Source organism: Temnothorax longispinosus, chromosome 5 (genome assembly GCF_030848805.1).
Source record: "Temnothorax longispinosus isolate EJ_2023e chromosome 5, Tlon_JGU_v1, whole genome shotgun sequence".
Lineage (NCBI taxonomy): Eukaryota > Metazoa > Arthropoda > Insecta > Hymenoptera > Formicidae > Temnothorax > Temnothorax longispinosus.
The window spans coordinates 5,947,230-5,963,095 of record NC_092362.1 but is presented as its reverse complement, the minus strand read 5'-3'; the positions used below and the strand labels follow the sequence as shown (position 1 = coordinate 5,963,095).

At 35.9% G+C, this 15,866-nt stretch overlaps 2 protein-coding genes across 4 annotated transcripts in view; one reads left to right on the top strand and one right to left on the bottom strand.

Annotated features, from left to right (window-relative positions):
• LOC139812694 (fasciclin-2) overlaps positions 1-15,547 on the bottom strand; it is a 49,755-nt gene extending 34,208 nt beyond the window's left edge. The window contains exons 1-3 of one of the 2 annotated variants that reach the window (XM_071777739.1): positions 15,276-15,547; positions 10,072-10,185; positions 744-855 (exon numbers count right to left, since the gene is read on the bottom strand). In XM_071777739.1, coding sequence (XP_071633840.1) covers positions 744-807 — 64 coding nt within the window. In that variant the 5' untranslated portion in view covers positions 808-855; positions 10,072-10,185; positions 15,276-15,547. The remainder of the gene's footprint in view (positions 1-743; positions 856-10,071; positions 10,186-15,275) is intronic. The other variant, XM_071777740.1, reaches the window with a different exon arrangement.
• Positions 1-15,866, top strand: part of LOC139812693 (zwei Ig domain protein zig-8) — a 487,042-nt gene that overhangs the window by 6,956 nt on the left and 464,220 nt on the right. For both annotated transcript variants that reach the window (XM_071777735.1, XM_071777736.1), the window contains exon 2: positions 6-164. The gene's annotated coding sequence lies outside the window, so the exon portion shown is untranslated. The remainder of the gene's footprint in view (positions 1-5; positions 165-15,866) is intronic.

Here is a 15,866-nt window from a genome sequence, read left to right as displayed (position 1 = left end):
TCTAGCTATTAACCGTTATCGAGACGATTCTTATCACATGAGAGAGGAACTCGTTAGCGCACGAAGACCATAAATCGCAGAAGGGAAACAACGGAGTTCCGTTTCACGAATACGAGAGGGGCTGCTTAAATCCCCTATCGGAAGCATCTCGATAGTTATCAAAGGTTGGTCGATATCATTCGTATTCTCCATTAATACTCTCTACGATCATACGTAAGTGGTAATATAACCGTTCGTGTAAATAGAAAGATTGTTGAAGATTATTCCTGGACGATTAATGAGCACTAAAACTCCGTTTAGTCCTACAATTACATAGACTATATAATACGTACAAAAAAAGGGAGTTGACAATATCGCACAAGAAGCTTTCTATATAATTATATATCAATAAATTTAAGTAATTATTATTATCATTCTTGAATATATTTTTATCGTAATTTGTAATAATTTTTAGAAATATTGTGAAAGAACATTTTACACGTATTCATGAGTTAAAAGTGTTCGTGTAGGTACTTGTTAATCCTGGTCTTATTATTGGCTCGAGTAACGCGAGCGAGCGAACGATCGTTAATCACGGTAATTTGTTTAACGTGTCAATTGATTATCGACTCAAGTCGACCAAACGCGGGGCTTCCTAAGGGGCTTTCTGAAAGCGAGGGATTCAAGTTGCACGAGGCGCTCGCTTTTTCGCGATGCCGTTGCATTTTTCCGGTGAACCGACGTTGAAGAGGAGCATCGCTTACCGATCGGCTGTATCAGGTAGCGCAGCGATGCCAGCAACGGCAGGATCAATAGAAACGGGGCCATGACGGCTTCGATTCAGACGTCCATCTCGCGTTCATTCACGAGGCCGGTCTGTAACAGAAAAAAAGCCCATGCAACCATATTAATAGCCCGCCGCAGTCTTCCCGGTGTTGAATGCACTGCAATGGGCTCTTCATGTCGCGGAAACCGACGTTCATTATTTCGATAATCGATCAAGTATCGTCCAGAATGGACGAATCAATTCATCCGTTCCCATTTCGCGCCAATAGCGGGCCTTTCATCTTTTATCCTCTTTCCTGTCAGAAGCATTTATTGCATTTTTGTTGTGCCTTTTTGCGGATACAAAAAGTTTCTTGCCCGTTAAAGATAAAACTTTTATTTGTGACAAGATTCAAACTGATACGAAATCCACGTTAGTTTTAATTTTTTGTTGTCTTATTTTGCTACGATTGAAAAATATATTTGACATGATAATATTATAAAATAGATTTTAATAAATATTTAATTATCTTTATTGTAGTTATTATTAGATAGGTTGAGTAAAATATATTAAATATATTAGATTTTACTTATATAAATTCACATCTCATAATATTTTCATAGAATATACTTTGGATTTTACAATTTTATTGGTAGTGATTTAATCCTATTAAAAATTAAGTAAGTTTTACATCGAATATTTATATTGCACGAATTTAAAGCTCAATTAATAACCACCTCATTATAATAATAACTACAGATGTAATACATGAATTATTTGTTAACTACAATAATTACCTGAATAATCACAATATTTAACTACATAATTGCTAGTTAATTATGTTATTAACTAACTAATTATAATTTATAACTCGCGCGTACTAAAGTAACTGACATCTATGTTGCTTTTATTGGTATATATAATAAATAATTATTATAATATTATATTATTGCAAATTATAAAATTTACGGTAGTATAACATAATAGATTTTTACACAAAGCGTGAGTGAGTACAAATAACGATTTCTCTATAAGCTATATATGTTATTATTATTGAAACTCCGTAAGAAGATTACGCAAAGACGTAACAAGCTCTAAAAGGAGCAGAAGCTTTTAAAGGATTAATTTCCTGCTCGTAATTAGTTACAGGCATTGCAACTTCTGTGTGTGTAGGTATTTGTTTTGCTTCCCATGTACTTCGTCAGACTTGTTACGACGCCGCAATTATGGTACTAACACAAACTTTATAATCAGCTACCGAAAACTAGAGAACTGCAGCGACATGGTCACTTCATTTGCGATAATTATAATGCTATCCGGGAAAATCGTAGCATCGCGAGGTATTCAAATCGAAGACGTACCTTAACAATTTGCCGATTTTCTTTCAAGAAGTATTCAAGTACGTATCAGTGTTTATTTTATCGAACGCGAGAATATTAGTCACAGACAAGACATTAAAAAGAAGTTATTTCGGTTCTGTGAACTTGGCACACCATACCTAAAAATCTAAAAGTTTTTTTAGAGTTCTGACTTTCTTTTGAATAGTTCCAGAGTTCTAGATAAGTATTTTAAATAGTTCCGATGATTAATTACAAAAACAATCGAATTTGAAAATATGGTGCGTTAAGTTCACCCAAAAAAGAAAGATGTATATTACCCAACTTAGATATGTAATTTAGAAATATTTTTTAATTAAATCCGCTTCTTTTTTTCTTCAATATATTTTTCCTATAGCAGCGAAAAAAGGAACTTTGTACGTATTGACACACGTATATAAATATTTTATTATATACATATATTATACTTTACATTTTTAGTAATACTAGTAATATTTTTAGTATTTTTTATATAATCAAGAAAAGTATATAAAATATATTTTTCTTGATTATATAAAAATTACTAAAAATATTACTAATATTACTAATATTACGCGGAACGAACATATTGTTCAGTTTTGAAAAAATTACTAGTTACACACACTATGCACACACTATAACAAATGCATGCATGCATTTTGTTATTTCGTATGCGTTGCAACACGCCTCGCAACGGCATCCCCAGCCATCGCATTACCCTCAAAGCGCTTGCTTCATTTAACCAACAGGCCACGAAGTGGAATATTCTGTCGGGTCCTATTCTCTCCGCTATTCTTACGTCCCATTTCCGGTTACTTCTTTTATACTTATTTCCCGGCGTATACCCGTAAACGTCTTTAAGACGACGATTATAATTTTCAACTCCACGGTAAACTCAGTGTCTTTCTCTCTTTAAAGTTTAATTATAGTGAAGTTGGAGTTGCTACGCGCACATAAAATAATTAGCATAAAACAACGCGTTGCGACGGAGTTAATTTTATGCATGGTCTTTTAATTGGGTCACATAAAAGTAAAAAGAATGGACTGTGTAAGACATTATAGTTACCTCTTGAAAACATAAATTTCTTAAACTGTATAACGTTTCTTCCAGACGTTAAGATAAACTTTGGTTTTTATTGTATCATATGTTACACAACTCATACATGAAATTAAACTTACAAATGTTTAACTTGAAATGAGAAAAATACCAAAAATTATGTTAAATGTGTGTTTTCTACATGTAAACTTGTTATCGATATTTATTTCTATCGATCTTTCATCATGTCGTGAAAATTAATGGAATTTTACCAAAACATACGCCTGTAGGCGTACATTTAGACATATAATATGCCTAAAATTAACGTTATTTTAATATTAAATATTTTCCTCTTGGGAAATCTATCGCAATAAAGCAGAAAGTTAAATTATCATAGATATTTCCCTGTCAAGTCTATTACTGGTTTACTTGTAAGTGCTTTTTTTCAGTAAATTACACTACAAGTACATATCAAACGCAAACGACGGGGGCAATTTAGGGGAGAATGCGGGTACCGGCGATGGATGAGGAGGGTAGGAAAGTGATTGAAGGACATCTCATAGCCATGGGCCGGGCCGTGATTGGTTTGACGGGATTTCGCCCCTGTAATGCCAAACTCGACGTCTGCTGTTGCGGTCGGCTCCGGTCGAGGCATTATCGGGGGTTGTTAGGGTTAGTGTACTGGGGTAAACACGTTCTCGTTCTAAACCGTCCAACGTTTTGAAACTTGCCGAGTATTTTCTTGTTGAAATTGCTTATAATGTAATCTTATTAAAATTGCTTGTAATGGTTTACATCTTGAAGAAATTGTAATGGCGTTTATCATGATAATAAGTGGAATATCTCATTCTTGATATAACGAATTGCATATATGAAAGAGAATAGGTATAAAAAAAAATGAAATTTGTTACATTTTTCTGATATTAAAAATATTAATTTTTTAATATCTATAATAAGAAACAAGATTTTTAATAAGATTAAATAAGGAAACTTGAGAAAAATCGTAGATATTAAATTTTACTAATTTTGAAAACTACAAATTGAGAAAGTGCAATTTTATAATTATTTTCTAATTTGTTTTGTTTGATGTAAGAATGGCTTTCTGGAGAATTGCTTTTTGTTTCTTACACGCACATGAATTGATAATTTGTAAAGTACGAAGTAATCTTAAATATTCTTCCTGAATTTTATACATATATATTACTTGTTTGAAATGGTATATTAATATTTTTTATATAAGAAACTAGCTTCTTTAAATTGATAATTAATCGAGGATTATAAGTAGTCGTAGGCGTTAGTGTTTTGTTTGATTTCGGGGGTTTTTATGGTGCGTGCGAGAATATTCGCAACGAATTCGCGTATACTTATGATGATCGTATTTCTGATGGTTCGTGCTCTCTTTCGTATTCCATCCTATTCGAAAGGGCTGCATTATAAATCGTGTGAAATCCAAGTGTCTGACCTCGATCGGCAGCGGTGGATCCCCGTTAAAGGGTAGAAAGACGAAAAAGAGAACGAGGGAAAGAGAACGAGGGTTGCGAGCGGAAGAACCGAGTAAGGGGGTGCGGGAGAGGGAGAATCATCGTGCGAATTTTACGCTAACTCGATAGCTGGTTGGAATAGATTACATCGATCGGCAAAATCTTTCTGCGTGGATGACGCTTCTGTAGGTAAACGGTCGAGACATTGTCAGCGCGTTTTGCACCATTTATTCCGCGATAATGTTTCCCTTTGCTGTTGCACACGATCACCACATAGACAAGTTACAATTGGATAAAAAATATATTTTTTATTCGTATATTATTTTACCAGAGAGCAGCAGAGAAAGAGAGAGAACGAGAGAGAGAGAGAGCGATTCCGGAGGTCTACTGAAATCAAAACAAAACGGAAATTAAAACGTTATTGATTACTGGATTCATTAGTTTACCTACTGTTATTTACTGTGACGATGTTATTAAAAAAATAATCAAATTAATTTCATTATATCTTAAAAGACTATGGTCTGGATATATAACTATTTTAAAATAATGTACTTAAATTTTTACATTTTGCAGTTTTTTTCTAATATCTTGTTTGAATATCCAGAGGAATATACGAAAGTAAATTTTTTTTATCAGTAAACATTGAGTGAACGAACATTCGTGCAAAATTTTATGAGAGATTAGGCGGAATTCTTTTCTAAGTGTGATTCTATATACTAGGAGGCTGACTAACGTCTAGTCTCGAGAGTCTAGCGTTTACTCTGTCATTATTTTCATTAGCAGGGAGCGAGTTGTTATATCCGGTTGATCAGGGGATATTGCTGGCCTATCAATATTGTGATGTGAGATTCCGTTTCGGACATATTTTCGTTCGAATGACAGTATAAATAAAAAACTGCGCCTGTTATCGCGAATATCGCGGGTCACTCCGGTTGCTGCTTGTATCGGATTCACTGAATTCAGTTTATCGATTGAAAGTTGTGCTGATTTACTTAATAGCCACACGATGTATTCTATACGGGTCAACTCGATCCCTCCGACATTCACGCTGCTTTTCAAGAAAATTTTTGACTTATAGTAGGAGTGCGATTAGCGTTTTTTCCTCGGCTTATCGCATTCAGCCTGCATGGTCAGCTGTCCGTTGCTGAGTCTGCTCGGTAGTTGAGGAGGTGTGGGTGCAGGTCAATGTCAAATATCGCGCCTCAAATATCGCTATCAGCTGATTGCTTGACGGTTGCGTGAATATTTCACGTCGACTTTTTTATACGTGCTTCCTGACTTTGTCTCCGGAGATTTTTGGGTTGTAGGGAACGTTTCTATGGTTCTCTATTGACAATGTGCCTTCACTTCTTGCAGTATAAAAATGTTTTCTGGGATATTTTGGTAATCCTTCCCAGATGTTTGGACTGTCTTACTGGAAATACCTCTATAATCTCTCTTGGATGTCTTGGCGACCCCGTTGCTGTCACAAATTATGTTGTGCCGCTCCAGGCACAACGGGATTCTCTGTTAAGGTTCGTCTTAGGAGCTCTTTGGAACTCCGAGTCTCTCCCGAGAGAATTTTGCACAGATGTTTGCTCACTCAATGTTTATTAAAGAAATTACAATTTATAGTATATATAATATATACATATATGTATATACATGTAATATAATTTTCATTTTTTGAGATTCAAGGCAATTTGGAAAAGTAAGCTCATTAAAATCTACAGAAAAAACTTTCTGTCTTCTAAAAATCTCGATATTAATTAAAAATACGTTTCCGGAGTTCTTGAATGAGATGAGACAGAAGAATGTCTCACATGTCAGTTAAAATACTTTCATTTCCGTAAGTGTTGTATTACGCGTCCTGCAAAATTTTTAATCTCTTCTCTTAATATTCTGCATTAGAATATCCACAAAAGTAGAATAAGCTTGAATTTTCTCGGCTGCGCAACATTTTCCTAGCAGGAAAGTTAATTTAATTACCGCGTATTTTAACGAGATTGTAAAAGGTAAATGTTCAAAAGTGGAATAAATTCATTGTTTTGCGCTATACCGCGACAGAACAAAGAAACACGAGAAAATACTTGATACATGATTATATCGTAAGCAAAGCATTGAAGTTGTAACGTGATTAAATACAAAGTAGACTGCATAAAGTAAATTTTACGAAATCAGGTGAGATCGTGCAATCGCGGTAATTGTCTTGCATAATATAAAAACAAGATTTCGTTAACTAAAAGTAGACAAATACGCAAATCTCATCACTTCACACGACTACGCGTTTGGATAGTCTATAGATCTCGGATTATCATTATAAGATTTCTATATGAAAGACGTTCTTTTTAGAAAAAACGAAATTACATCTGTATATCATTGTTTTCGTATAGGATTCTACTTAGAAAATAATTCCGCTTAATTTCTCATAAAATTTTGCACGAATGTTCGTTCACTCAATGTTTACTGATAAAAGGACTTACTTTAAAATTAGTTGCAGTCTTCAGGTATAGTTACATTGTTGCCGGAATCTCACAAGTTCTCGCACTGATAGGGAGTTTTTGAATGTGGTCTCGATCCACTTTCTCTGCTTTCATCGTTGACAAAGTAGGTTTCGAAATGTTTCAATGTTTTACTTTGAGTTTTATAACATAATGCATTTGCTTGCCGAAATGCTTAATCATGATTTTTTTAGAGTGCGTATGGATTGTGCGAATGTAACCCGGTTAGCGTTGTCGCAACAAATTGATATATATAACAATAAATTTGCTAACTGGTAAATTTTTCCACTAGTTACGTGTTGTAACTTTAAGTTGCAGGACTTTTTAGGTCGCGACAATTTTACATAATTTTTGAAACGTTTAAGGCAATCTTAGCTATTCAATTCTGTTGCATGAGAAATTGTATCAAATTATTTAATTATTATTACATCAAGCCGCGTACCATTAATTTCATTGTTATATCGAATTGTTATATCAAACCATATCTAACCATATAATATCTATTCTAACACGCAGCAAAATGTATGTTATCGTAACATCATTCTGATTGCAATTTCTATTGTAACAACAGTGGGATTAATCTCAATTGGAATAAACTCAATAAATCTACTAACTTTTTTATAATTCACGTTCATGTCGGTTACACCGAGCAATTGTGCTTTAGAGACTCCTATTGGAAAACGCGTTTATTTCGCTTCCCCAAACCCCTCGCAATTAGTCGAATTAATTACACAGCACTATAGTACGAATAAAACGCGATCTCGCATTTTCCGCGTCGCGGAAATTTCTCGTTGCGAATAGCGACGTTAAAAAGTTTTCCCACTCCGATCATGAACTTTCCGAAAGTATCGTAATACTCTTTCTCGCGGCGAATCGGGGATATTTCAAATCGGCTGATCGCGGGTAATTATGTTCAGAAAATTTTCCGCACCGAGGAAACATGCAATCTGGACGGCGTTGCCGCGAATTTTACTTCGCGAGATGCGTGCAGTCAGAGTTAAGGTACACAACTTCTCAAAATGCTTACTTCTTTCTTTAAAGTTTCCAAAGAAAGATCATTATGATTCTTCAGATTAGAATTTAGCTCTCGTTTCTGTACGGTTTCTTTTCTTTTGTTTTTAGCATAACAAATGAGTAAATTAACGTGTCTTGGCGAGCTCTTTGATATTGAATTTTCCCAAATTAGTTTATATTTTCTATTTAAGTTTCTCTATTTCTTGTATTTGCGAAACTTTTTAATAGAATGAAGTTTTTCGAGCAATAAATCCGACATCGAATAAAAGCGTCGCGTTCCAATTTATTGAGTCGCTTTCGACGGGGATGCATAATACAGTGGCACAACGGCATTTACATCGAGCGGTGATACGTCGCGGCTTGACAAATCGTCTCATTAAGAAGTTATTCTCCGTGGCCATCGGTAGTCTATTTTCTGCGCCATGAACGTGCATTAAGTCGTTCTAGCAACCGGAAGACAGCTTAAGTGTCTCGAGATACCGTACCTCGTTTCTACTTCTCCTCTCATTTTCCGTTTCGTTATCCGTCATTGTCTTTGCTTCGCTCGTCAGGCTCGTCACTATTTCTTCAGCTTTTTTTCTCACGTTATCGCAGCTTCTTCGCTATATCCCCCGTCTTTCTTGCGAAAGATTCTAATGGCTATATTTTATCGCGCTTCTAACATGATATATATATATAGAAGTAGTGGAAATTAAAAAATGAAATGTTAGACATTCTTTTTACAACGTATGTATTGCGATATACGTGTAAATATTTTGTAACGCAACCTGTTATCCTAACATAATAAAATCGCGGAATGTAAGAATAACATGCAACGACGAAAAATATGTTAATTAATGTCGCGTGATCAAGCGACCTCGCAGCACAGTCGTCGTTGTTTATGATGCTAAGAACAATACTTTCGTCGTGACGTATTCGCTGTATAACGCACGTGTGAAAAAAATATTTTTTTATCTCATTTTTAGCCACCGGGACGAGAAAAATATATTTTCCGTGGCCGCGCGCGGCTGTGACAGTCCTTTTTCAACACGCCGTATAAAACATCGTTATTGCCGACAGAACTAGCTGAGATATTTCCATTCAACGCACATTTCTGTGTGATGTTGCGCGAAAAAAAATTAGCGGTATTAATTACTTGGACGGCGACGCGGCATCAGCGAGGGGCAAACAACGCGAGCATAATATCGCGCAAATATTACGTAATATTCGCAAGTTCTGATAAATTTTTATGTTTTCTTAATGCAAATTCAATTCGGGTATACGGCTGAAATGTGGACGTAATTGTTGTCGCAGACTCGTGGGATCTCGCAAATTGATATGCGTTAAAAAAATATTTTTTCTGCAAATACGAGTCCGCGCAAATATTCCGCGTATCGACGGACCCCGCTTTGATTATCTCTCGTCTTATTTTCTACCCGCGAATGGCTTTTCAACAATTCTCTTTCTCTCTCTTCTTCACGATTTCATCATGAGATTGAATATTACGTGTGTAAAGTCAAGGTACAATATGCGAAATAAATGTTTTGCATATATGTTCTTCTTGGCGGATTTATTTAAATTAATTATCGAATTGCTTCGGTCGCTTCGGACATTGTTCTCGCAATTCACGAGTAATCAGTATATGTATAGTAAAGCTCATACACGTAATATTACAGTCCACTCGTGCGACGACCGCGACCACGTGAGGAATTAATTTCGAGATGGTGCTTAGACTAACTTGGAAATTTGCATACGAAACGCGCGCTCCTCGCGCTTCGTCGCGAATTACAATGTATTCTAATTCACGCCGTAAGCTCGTGCGTTGCGTCTTCGCCTGTCGGATGTAAATTGACACGGGCCGTTGATTGCAGTGTGTTACGAGAAAAGTTTCCGCCGTCACGGTGGCAACAAGCAATAATGATTCCCGGGATTTTCAGCCGTTTTCAATCGCGCACTCTCGTATCTGAAGAGATTATCTTACCGCTCTTGGGATTAAATTAAACGGCTGGACGAACTGTTTGTCGAAGGATGTCAGGTTACTTGGACACGTGTAGAACGCCATTGTCCATCACTCATCGAGGAAGTCGACGTAACACTAGAAAAGCAAAATACCTATACATATATAACTTTATCTTGCATCTTTGGTGTGACATATAGTTTTATTGGACGTTTACAGATATAATTAAAAAATTTTATTATTATAAAGGCATATATAGAAACTATATATAGAAACTATGCATATAAATAAATTGTATTACTGAAGACTGCTTTATTTCCGTGTGTCTTCGCAGAACAATTGAAAGAGTTTTATTTATGACAGTAATTTCTACACACACTGTACATAAATTTAATTTTAACTGAATTATAAATTTTGATTATTCCGGTCTATTAGATATTAGGTTACCGTTGGCTGTTTACTAGTTTCGCTTCACTTATAGATTAAAATATGAGATAATATTAATATTAATTATTATAATTAATTGCGTAAAAAATTAGTAATTATATACGCATCAAATACATTAATTAACTCAATAGTAATTACTCTAACACCACAAATTGACGCGATGATTATTGATCAATAATAAGTTCAGCTCATTACCACGATAATGTCAATTAATTTCTTCTCGCGGAAGTTGCGAAAGAAAAATCCAACTCGGGAAGAAATGCAAATAAATGTTTGTCGATTATACAAAATCTCGAGGGACAGAGCGAGAAGTTAATGCCGCAAGAAAATAACGCTGCAAACGGCATCAATCTCTTTCTTTCTTCGCTCTCGTCGCAAAAGTGTACAAGGCTAATAATTTCTAAACCATCCTTGAACGACTCGGTGAAGCTAACCGTTTATCATCGCGGACACATTTGGAATAAAGGGACGGTTTTCCGAAAGGGGGCCCGAGGACGACGGTACCGAGATCAGATGAAGAAGAGCTGCAGTCAGGATTGGTGAAAATGCCGTGGAAATAATGCCGAGCGTGCGCGTCACCGCGCGTGACATATAAAGCGAAAGGATTTATAACACACGCGTCACTTTCTGCCCCGATTTGCCATGTACGCGACGTAACTGCACTTTTTGCGGAGCATACGCGCCGTTCTCCATTTCCCTTCTCTGCGTAAATTGCGTTTTCGTCCGTCTGGTTAATGCGATGCCTCTCGTCAGCGTAAAGCTGCTCGAAATCCGATCGATCCGATACGGTTCTCATTTGCGGTATGTGGACCGAATAAACGCGATTCTATAATCTGGCCTAACACGTGCGTGATATCTAAGTAAACGTTTATCTGAAAGGTCTGGCATATTTGCGCAAAATATTTTTCATGATTTTTGATATCAAAGAACGACCGAAGATATCAACATTTTCGCGATCTCGAATGGAAAAAATTCGATTGTAATGAAATCACTGATATTATATTCTCTGCATTTTTGTTTCTTATGCCCGTTCTAGACTGGAGGATGAGCCGACTCTCGGCTCATCCGCCTTCTATAGTGTACGTGACATAAACTATACATAAACTATAGATTTTTTCCCGTCTACACCACTCACTCGGATGAGCCGAGAGTCGGCTCATCCTCCAGTCTAGAACGGGCATTATGGCAAATGTCTGCTATCTTTTATTTTATTTTAAAAGTCTGTTTCAAATTAATAGGAAATCGTACTAAAATTTTTTGCGAACGTAAGATAACTGTTGGCATCTAATTTCGGAATCGCTCTTGAGAAGGATTAGATTTAATCCACATGGGTTTATGTACGATAGAAATGTGTTTAGAACTGATATGAACTAATAGACTCGTCAAAAATTTTGTATCATATTTTCATATTTTTATACGAACATCCTTTTCATCGGTGTACACGGGAGTTACTTCTCGTGCTGCCGCAGCTGATGCGAGCAACATGGGAACGGTGGACGCGCAGCCCTTCGACGAGACAGATTAACATTGTCGATACGTTGTCGATGTCGATCAACGTCCGTGACACGGGAACACATTTGTCGTATATCTGTTAGCGGGGTGGCGTTCCACGACCGACGGTACACGAGTTGCTCCGCACGAGGTTACAAGATGTATTTAGGAATATTAGATCAAAAAAATATATAATCGAAAAGATGAATGATTTTTTTATCAATTCAACAATTTTGCGATATCAATCTATTTGTATTGATAACCGATGCGTTCCGTGTGATAAATTTGAGAAATTATTATGACATATTATAATCAGTAAAAAGTTGGTATATTTTTTTTATTATCTATTTTTTATTTTAATATAACAAAAAGATTAGGCAGCCAAAAATATTTATAACGGTTTCTCATGCATTCTACTTAATATTCTATTATATATTAACTTAATATTCTATTAGATCTACATTTTTTATTAGATAATTAGATAGAATTATTAGATAATTTATTAGATAAAAATAGCTGATTCTTCATATCTATCGCATTAAATCGATGAAGACTCGTCTTAAAAATTTTTTTTGTCAGTGGTCTTGTACATTTAATTGGTCAATATGCAAATTGATATATACCATCAATAATGCGGACTCGCACAGGTTTTCATTTATTACTTTATTACTTTGATTCATTTGATAGTGTCGATATTGATGCTATCGATATGTATTAAATTACGCGATCGGTTATCTATCGTTCCGACATATATCGGTGTGAAATTTCGAAACCAAGTGCTTCTATATATTTTAATACCAACGCGACTTCTCTGAATAAATTGTGGCGGCAATCGAATTAATGAAAATCGGTATAATATATACCGACTTAATTCCATCACTCGTTGTGTAACTGCAATCGATGTGACGAACCGCAGTGACGAGTATCAACCATAATTCTGGCAGAGGCATGCGTAGCCCAGGGATATGACGAGGCTCGTTAGAAAGCTCTTTGCCTCCATTATTCTCCTCATTCGCCTTTTGTTTTCTCTTTTGTGGTTTCCTCTTCTCCTTTGAGCTAATAATGACTGAACATGATCCATATTAGAAAGCCCCCTGCCGCTTCGAGTGCGGCGCAGTCGAGTGCATTGCAAGTAAGCTTCCATTTCGTTCTTCGCTATTGCCAACGAGATACCATTAAAAACCGCTAGTTTTACGAGAGTTTACATAGTTGGAAAAGTTCACTGTGCGCGCAAATGCCTTTGGTAGATATTACTGCCAGAAAAAAAAGCAATAGGTCAGAACAACTATGGATCACAAGAGAAACGCAGTCACGGGAAAAATAGATATCAGCATGTATGCGCATCCATTTTAGAGAATTTTGTTTAACTGAATATCTTCCAATTACCTTTCTCTTATATCTTTTATATTATAATTGAGTTCTATTTTAAATTATTTGTATCAAGCATTATTGATTGGCTTTATATTTCTTTCATTTTTCGAGATTATTTTAAACTATTTAGAGCGCAGAAGGAAATGTATGAATTAAATTATTCTCTTTCACTTTGTTAATAACAGAAACAATTAGATATATATAAATTATATATAACTTTAGTTGGAGTAACTAAAAAGTACACCTTACCATTAAAAAAATTTTTTTTTATTATTGGTGTAAAAACTGAACACTCAAGATTACTCATCAAAGTATATACCTCTTATATGTACAATGTATATATATTATAGAATTGATTTTAATAAAAATGTCAGCAAAGAAAATAATTAATCGTAACAGCATTGGAAGAATATTTTATAATTACTGCGTTAACAGACTTTATAATAAGGACATTTCGATGGTCCAGATATCACAATTAAATTTTGCACATTAAATTCGGAGAACTTCTGCATTTGTACTTTCGCATTAAATAATATTTACAGCACGGTATGCGTTTATATACGCGGATTGATAGGAATGCTCGGATCTGCAAATTTCACCGGTAGAAAATAAACTATCTTGAGAAGAGGAGAGATTTATCTCGAGTTATGCCGGCCAGTAGTTACGGCGTTCGTGGTCAGACGTATTTCACAGCGAGCAGTAGTTACCGCTCCCGCAATTCATACGCCAGGAAATCGGATGAACTGATTAGATTCTAGATACGGTCGACACCCGCGGCGACATTGTGCAACAGCAGGTATAAAGGTCGATACCGCGATCTTTATCTAAATTGTAAACTTTGATGGTATTTCCTGCGCGATATATACCAGAACATTTCAATACGCCGAAATTAAATGTTACAACGAGATTTGGAATAATAATAGTAATAATAATAAATTTATATTAATTTATTGAATGCAATAATATAATAGCAAGAAGTAAAATAAGAAAGTAACAAATGATGAACGCCATTTGCAAATAAAAGGCGAGATTACAGCTGACAGGTCGAATCGATATTTAACCCAAAATAAATCGCGTTGTTAATCTTTAATAATTTGGTATCTTCAAATTAATGTACAGAGATAAAATTTATTTTAATTTTCAACAATTGCGTGGTTGCATAAAAAGATGCCGTTTTATTAGCGTTTCTCGTCATGTTTCTTGCACAGATGAATTTACCGGACTGGATTTATTGATTTTAATAAATTTATGGGTCACGAAGATTTCCGTGGTTTATCGTCAGTGAAGCTCCGGATTTATATACGTTTGGGAAATTAATATCGTGCGAATGCTATTAAATAAAACATTGTAATCATCGATTACCGTAAATTGATGAGCTCTACACTCGGTTTAGTACTATCGTTTAGTCCTCATCGTGTTTCACGGTTCCGGCCGTTCACGAGTCAATGTTATGTGTATATGAATACTGCAGTTTATCATGTGTGCGGCGCGTAAATACACGCGCAAGCACATACACCTATACGTACACACGTAAAGGTGCTGCTAGTAATAGATACTGCATTTGATTAAAATATTAAATATGACGTTACCGGCAACGCAAAAGTATGTAGAAAATAAAATCGTTGAGAAAAGCCAGATTTTGTTGTTACCACTAATTTTTTTTTTATAACAAGAGGACCGCAAAATATTTGTTAAGTCAATTTACTTCTGGAATTTATCATGTCAGATAACTATTTTGTTTCGCTTAAAGTCAACATATTTTTTTAAATTATTTGTAATTTTTCTCTGGCTGATTAATTTACTAGCGACCTGATTTTTTTTTGTTTCGTGATTCAACAGAGTACTGCAGAGTACTTTATGCTCTTTCAAGTACTTATCAGTAGAGTAGGAGATCACGTAAAGAATCACACAGTACTTACTTCAATGCGTAGTATTCTATTGTAGATTCCTTTTTTTATATTCTGGATTCTGGTGCTTGGTCTTATCTACGATGCACTGCGCGACCGAAGAAAATGTTCTCGGAGCATTGTCGGCCTCTTCGCGCGGCTGGGTCGTTATCACGAGCTCGACACGCCGCGTCCTCGTCGATAATTGGCCCAAAATGTGTACACTTGCGTCGGCGTTACCACGCCGTAGGCTACGCCACACGTTTGCGTTTGCGGCGGCCCCGAAGCCGCGCGTTTCAGCTTCCGCCGACGACTGACTCTATCGCTTTTGGGCACGGCGCCTGCGCCCCTTCTCGTCCACCTACGATCCTGCCGCGTGCACCACGCGTCTTTCTGAACCTCGAGGTCAATAATTGTATAGAATCAGAAAATAACGAGGCATATTGACATATCGACATATCGATTTAATAATCGTATTGTATTATCCGAATCTGATGTGTGGTTTTCTGACTCTGATTTTCCATAAAAAATAAATATCGAAATAGAATGCAACATTCTCGACACGAATCGATGCCGAACGATCGCGCGGCACGAATAATCTCAAAGCGAGAGAGCAATGCAGGC